Source organism: Aplysia californica, unplaced genomic scaffold (assembly GCF_000002075.1).
Source record: "Aplysia californica isolate F4 #8 unplaced genomic scaffold, AplCal3.0 scaffold00043, whole genome shotgun sequence".
Taxonomy (NCBI): Eukaryota; Metazoa; Mollusca; class Gastropoda; order Aplysiida; family Aplysiidae; genus Aplysia; species Aplysia californica.
This window is the reverse complement of record NW_004797313.1, coordinates 196,442-203,741: the sequence shown is the minus strand read 5'-3', so window position 1 is coordinate 203,741 and position 7,300 is coordinate 196,442. Positions and strand designations below refer to the sequence as shown.

The following is a 7,300-nucleotide window of genomic DNA, read 5'->3' as shown; positions in this document are numbered from 1 at the left end:
TGAGAGAGAGAGAGAGAGAGAGAGAGAGAGAGAGAGAGAGAGAGAGAGAGAGAGCGCGCTAAGGTATTATTTGGTTACCAAGCATTTGAAACCATGATTGGTATGATGAGGAGCAGAAGGAGAAAGAGGAGGAGGAGGAGAAGGATAATGATGTAAAATTGGGAATTTCTTCTAAGAACGTTAAAGTTTGACTACATGTATATTTTTTCTTTTTACCATTAATTTCCAAGACTCGGTCTTTCACATTACTTTGTTACTTTTTTGGTTTTTTTTTAGGGGGGGTAGGTGATAAAATGAGGAATGTTGCAAGGAGGAGGAGGAGGAGGAGGAGGGGGGGGGGAGAACACATTTTAGGCATAGAAATATGAAAATCTACTTGATATTTCAGATATTTCTTTAGAATGAACCCAGTAGCTCATCCTCCGATGGAATACGCCATAGTGTAATGACTATGGGACGATGGGACGGGTTCCAATACCGTGATATCCTCAGCTGTTACGACTTTTCTAAAAAGGCCTCGTTTTATCCAACAACAGCTAGCCGTTTATTTAGAGGCCTTGCCTTGAGACAATCTACGAGAGTAGATGTATGTAGTCGTATGTTGGAAAGAAAGGTAAAACGTACTACGTCTCTAAGGAAGTAGTGCACACAATGTCCAATCGGCAAAAGACAATGTTACTAAATCGTTACGTCACATTTCAAATTTCAAACCATCATCGGAAAGACGATTTTGTATATGGTCGCTTTTAAGCACAAGTGGTTTTTCCCGAAAAATGCTGTTTTGAGAAAATCGAAGGTAAAGTTTTTGCCCCTTGTTCAAATTTTTTTTTAAAGACAAGGAAAGTTTTTTCTATAACCAAACAAATATATGCACTCAAACGAAACCAAACTTCTCCTATAGGTAGGGTAATGCCCACTTTTGTTGTAGGTCAACATTTCTAAAAACCCCGAAATCTGGGTTAGCACACTTGTCTTTAAAAGCGACCATGTATTATATTCTACAGTATGCATGTTGTTGCCTGCCTTTTTAATCTTCAAATGAAGAGAACATAATCGAACAACGTATGCACATAACGAGGTTATGCTTCTTCTTTAGGGTACCGTATCCCAAAACAGCAAAACTGTCGAATGCCCCCAAAATGCGCTTGAATTTTCCTGGATTTTCCTGAAAAATGTCCCGAAAAATTTCCCGAACAGCAGTATAAAGAGCAAGTTCAAATTCATACAAAGGTTATATCCCAGGGACAAGGACTACTTTAAAACTTTTGAAGTAGTCTTTGCCCAGGGATAATAGTATGGCTCATGGCAATAAATATTAATAATACTGGTTTTAGACTAACACATGGAGAGAATGAGCTACACTGTCTGTGATTCATGCTTTACCTGAAAGTATTCAACATCTTGGCTTTTACTGACCATTACCAAGCAGGTTCACTATTGAGTGCAAGAACACATGGCGTCACATGCAATGAGTTAAAGTCTAATACGGGGTGCCCACTATGGATGGGTTCGGCGGGTCGGGCCGATCGCTCGGCTTGGTCGCCTCAAAAACAAATGTGTTTGTTTTCAGTTTCAGGTGACCGAGTCGAACGATCGGCCCGATTCAGCAGTGGGCACCCCGTGTAAGACTTGGGAATTCACATCAAGAGTACACCTTCTATAGACACATGCTGCGTCTACTGAAATACTTACACATACACATTTTGACGAGAGCAAACAGACTTCATCTCAACTGTCTTCCTTGGGAAAGTGCGATAACAGCCCAGTTGTTAATAAATATTATGTTGGATAGCGTGAACGGATGATTTTAGTTCAAAACCTTGAAGTGGCCTTCTTGAATGTAGGCTGTTCAGTTATTTGCAAGGCTCTTTACAAAATTGGCCTAGGTGCAATCAGAGATGGACTTCACAAAAAGTCGTTTAGTTGGGATTTTTTTTAGCAGGGTTTGGGATTTTGTTTGATTAATCGTCTGATTTTTTAGAAACTTTCTGTTGTTTGTTTTGCTGCTATGGTTATTTACCCCTTCCTTTTGTTTTCCCACCGGTCTATGAGTGTGTGTGATGATTTTTAAAAAAAATTTGGGGGGGGGGGGTTGGGGGGGTTGGGGGGAGGGGTTACCTTAAACGAAAATGAAAACTATGTGATTCTGGCCCTACCGTTCAGTCATTTGGTAAGGCTAGGGAAAATTTTACTTCCACTCTACCTCGATTTTTAGGTAAATCTACGTCATGGTCAATAGTCGTTATGATTCAAACTTACTCACCTTATCAACACAGTGCAGGTGAAGTTCATTATGGTGTGTGCAGACGACGCTGACGTTCATAACTTCATCCGTCGGGCACTTTGGACGAGAGTAAAATAAAAACACATTGTCATTAACGTCAGCAAACTGCCTTAATGTATTAAGCCTAGAATACGAGAGAGAAAAATTTTTCTTTTTAAAACAATTATTGGGCCTGCATTATAACGTATTTTTTTTTATCTTTTAAAAGATTAACCAAGTTATAACTTGAATTTCAACATAATAATATTTCTCGAGAACTTGCAATTTATACTACAGAAAAGAAACTGTAATAAATTTTAAAAATTGGTCTCTGTGCGTCTGTTATCTATTCGGCAACTTATAGCTAATCGGCAGCGTGAAAGATAGGGCACCGCCTTCAGTTTGTGATGAAATTTGATATCTTTGAAGTCATTCGTATATTATCATAATATTTTATCTGATATATAGTCCAAGCTGATCTAACGGCCACCTGTATAAACCAATCACCTGTACAAACGGCCACTTCCTATCCCGTTCCTCCTTGTTTTTTTAACGTTATGATAACAATGTGTAAGGCGTTAATCTGTCTTAACAACCCCTTTTCTCCGAAACAATGGGTGCCCGTCTTAGAACAATTTTGACTGCATATCTGAAGAATATTAATCTATCCTCCAAAAACAAAATGGCAATGTAACGTTAATTCTGTTATTGTCATTATACATAACTGATTATAATGAATGCACACTAGCAGTCTAAATTATCACTTCAGATAACACAGCACGCTCGAGAGGAACGTGTTTCTATACAACGTCATTGAGTGTACAAAAACTTGTCCTTTCTTTGTTTTGATCTCACACCTTCAACTCCATTTTTTACCCGACATCAGTGTCTAACACTAAAAGGTAAATTCAATGTGAGTGCTCCAAAGTACTGGTGGGGGGGGGGGGGGGGGGGGGGGGCTCTCGCGGCCTGGAGGTTAAGGTGTTCGCCTCTCATTCAAAGGTCCCGGGTTCGAATCCGGGTAGTGACGGAACAATTTTTTTTCTCTAAAATGGTCTCCTTTCATCACCTTTCCTGCTCTCTAGCAATGTATTGTCGTCTGCTTTCGTCTCCACTTTTTGCCCCCACCCCTTCACTTCCTTTACCCCCTCCTCTGGGCTCCTGACTCTTTCTGCAGCCTTTCTACTGCGTCTCATTGGCTCCTTCTTACTGCTGTCTTTCAGCCACACCGCTGATTATATGATAGGTAAGATCAACACCTAGCCTTCTCGGACGAGGGCGAAAAATCTCGGAGGTCCCATGTGCAGGTTGCGCACGTTAAAGATCCCTTGGTGATCTAAAATCGATAAGAGTAAGCTTCGGCCGCCATACAGGCTATATTCAAAATTTCCTTCCAACTAATAATGTTCAGTGTGTCCTGCGCACTCACATGACTTTCCGCAGTAGCGAGCGCCGAAATACAGTAACCAAAAAGAAACAAAAAGAAAAAAAAGTACTGTTGCATGTAAATTAACGAGGCGCTCCGGCGTCGCACGTAGGTGACGTGATTTCGGTTCTTTTAAGGGGAGAATATTAAACCGAGTACATATCTTCGTCTTTTTTCTGAGATATTTTGTCCCCCGTAAGCCCGATTTAGGCAGCTGACAGGCAGCCCGTCTCTTAAATGATCTAACAAAATTAATTGTCGATTGGGGCGTGTCGCTCCTACACAAAAAATTATTTCTCCCCTAAGTGCCTGGAACAAAAAAAAAAAAACTGCTCCGGAAAGTTGAAACGGAGACAGGGGATCTGGTCTACCACATTGTCTTAACCAATTATTTTTAGTTTTCCTTTATAACGAAAATAAACAAGTGGACACTGAAGAAATGAGAAATTTGTGTTTGTACAAATACAGATCATAAAACAATAGCCATTTGTCCGATTTGAACTGAAGTTTACCCTTTACATCTACGATAGAAGATGAGTTATATACCTTGTTAACTATCGCATATGAATAATATAAACCTCCTTAAGGGGGGGGGGGGGGGGGCTACACCTGGAGGCTATCTCGCTTATTACTGGACCGAATTTTACCAAATTTCACACATATAACAAGCATAGTAATGAGTCTTAAAATCCGCAATCAAATTTGAGAAAAAAAAAGGTTCGTTTCTATGGATACGCCGCCATATTGGATTTTATTGACATGTCTTACGTAATGAATACCGCACTTATTGCTCATGGAAATTGATTGTTTTTTTGCATGCGTGTTCACAAACATTGGATCTAAAAAATTTCTGTTGTTTTTTTCCTAATCGAATTAGAAAATTTTTAATGAATTTTTTTCCTGAGGTAGCATTCAAGTTTGCGAAAAATCCGTGAAAATCCACACTCCAGACACCACCAACAAAAATCTATTTGCTATATCAAAAATTTAACAGACAAATTTGTAGTATTACCTCTTCTCTTCATTCTGTGAAAATTTCATGAAGATTGGATGAAAAATGGTGGAGTTATTTAAAAAAGTATAGAGAAAAGTCGCATTTGAGAAAACGGCCGATAAAGAAAAATAAAATACTGACTTTATGAGGAATTGGCGGTTACAAACGGTATGGGAAAAAATACGGTTTTTGGGGTTTCTTATGCCATGAAATAGTTGTAGGAGAGGCTGAGGAAGCTAAAAATGCCTACAACTCAAATTCCATGATTTTGAGCCGAATTTTGATTTTGGGGGTGAAGCCCCCCCCCCCCCCCTTTAAAACACAAGACATTTCAGATAAAACACGAAACCAAGAAGACCGTTTTTTCTGTCATTATTTTTCTCGCAACTTAGCAGCTGTGTACGTGGCTTCAAAACTTGGCCTCTGGATCTGAGGAGAGTGGGAACGGGGTATACCCGCTCCCTTTCAAGGACAGTAGGACATGGCGCCCAGAAAAAAATGAGATTCGAGACAAAAAAAAAAGCAAAACTTTTTACTTGCTCTTGGAAAAAAAACGTGCCATGTCAGTTAATTAAAGAATTTTTCATCATTTTGTCGGTTTAAAATCTCACTTCCTATTTCAAGTTTGCTCCCCAATTAAAAAATAGAATTAAATAAATAAAACAAATTGCTGGACCAAATCCCACACCACCCATGATGCCTGAGTCTATGGAAAGTGCCGTGTTTTTTTGTGGGGCTTTTTTTAAAACTAGATTTTCCAAACGCTGTTTATTATTTAGGTTTCCCGTGAGTAAGACATTAGAGCAAAATGGTGATTTAAACATGTAATAATGATAAATGATTAATAGCATTTGTATAGCGCAAATTCTCGTCCAACAGCAAGCTATGGGCGCCTAAAATAGGTGTCAGTATTAAGCGAAATCAGCTCTGGAAACATTACTTACCAAAGGCACTACTTTTTCCTTCTCCTTCTCTTTTTTACTTTCAATCTCATCATTGACGTGAGAGTCTTCTACATCCACGAACGGATTCGCAAGAAGGCCAACTGCATGTGTTGAGTTGTCGTTTTCTGATGAGTCCTCGGAGTCCAACTGCGCTTCTTGGTTTACGTATTGATGACCAACTTCCCCAGAACTGACCTTCGAGTCGGGGTCAGACGATCCGTCACTGTCGTCATCGTCTTCAGACGAAACAGGGCCACTCCCTGGCCAGTCCATATGGACCGTGCCGACCCGACAGACAAGGAACGCCACCAGGATGACGTGGGCGCCCAGGTTACGGAGCAGAAACATGTCGACGGGACAGGCACACGATCTGGTGAGTCAACGGGAGACTGGAACAGAAAAAACCCCGACAACAACCCAATTAGTGATAAATTCAAGATGACTTACTTTGGCTCCTTCTTTCCTATCTATTGTCCTTTTCTCTCCTCCTAGCACCAACAGGTTCAAAAAGTTTGGGTACTTAAGAAATTCACAGACTAATTCCTCTTATCAACTTTTTATTGAGGTGGTTTCGTTTTACTCTAAAGATAAACCTAAAGACTCATCGATTAAAAAAAACAACAACAAATTAATAAAAATAGACTACTGATTTCTAAAATTGAACAAGAATTATTCTGAGGAAAAGGCAAAGAATTCTTTTGATGTCTGTCTTTTATATACGGATCTAGTTCTCAAGTCAAACATTATAACCTTTACACTGAAATGAAGCGAAGGTTACTTTTTTTTCCTCCAAAGTTCCGCAAAAAGTGTTTCTACGCGCTCGAAGTCATACCGAGAATGAATCTCGCCAGCTGAGAGATTTTTTTAAAATTATAAAATTGGAAAACCGTTGAGTGCGGCGGTATGGTACTAAATACGCCAACGGCTTATATCGAGCACCACTCACTTCCACTGTAGAATCGTGCGGTGACTTCGTTTTTAGCCGCGTGATTACCACATCGATTACGCCAGTCAGAGTGCTCAGAATTTATGACGTGGAGTGTAGACCAAACCTCGGTGTCAGAGGGGGGGGGGGGGGGGAGGGAGGGGGGAGGGAGTTTGTAAGTGGAGACAAGGCACAGCTGTGCAATGTCGCACTTGCTCAAGTTTTCTTTCTCTTTTTGTTTTCTAATGTAGATAGATCTAAGTGTTTTACCCCACCTTCATAGACACAACTAAAGTTTTAGAACTGTGCGCTTTGAATTGAATGCTGAATGGACACAGCTTTACATAGATATCTACAAATCATGTTGTGTAGAAGAAGGAAAAAAATACCTGGCAATACATTTCTAAAAAAGTATGAATTCCAAATTAAAGCCCCCCCCCCCCCCTCCTCCCGATTTATTTTGCAGCATGATGATGATGATGATGATGATGATGATGATGATGATGATGATGATGATGATGATGATGATGATGATGATGATGATAATAATTTAAATAATAATAATAATAAAAACATAATAGAAGCAAACGAAATGACAAGCCGTGCCAAAGAAAATGTTCAATAAGACGCATCACTGTCTAGACAATTACACACTGAGTCATAAATATCGCAACGGGTACTAGTAAAATCACTTTGTATCTTTCTCAAATGAAAGTTCTTTTCAGACTGCCTCTGCTCCTTCTCTATG

At 39.7% G+C, this 7,300-nt stretch overlaps 1 protein-coding gene across 3 annotated transcripts in view; it reads right to left on the bottom strand.

Moving 5' to 3' along the window:
• Positions 1-6,640, bottom strand: part of LOC101862780 — a 10,030-nt gene extending 3,390 nt beyond the window's left edge. The window contains exons 1-3 of one of the 3 annotated variants that reach the window (XM_005092239.3): positions 6,574-6,640; positions 5,628-6,016; positions 2,264-2,341 (exon numbers count right to left, since the gene is read on the bottom strand). In XM_005092239.3, the coding sequence (XP_005092296.1) occupies positions 2,264-2,341; positions 5,628-5,975 (426 nt within the window). In that variant the 5' untranslated portion in view covers positions 5,976-6,016; positions 6,574-6,640. The other 2 variants (XM_005092238.3, XM_005092237.3) reach the window with 2 other exon arrangements.
• Between the last annotated feature and the right edge of the window lie 660 nt (positions 6,641-7,300).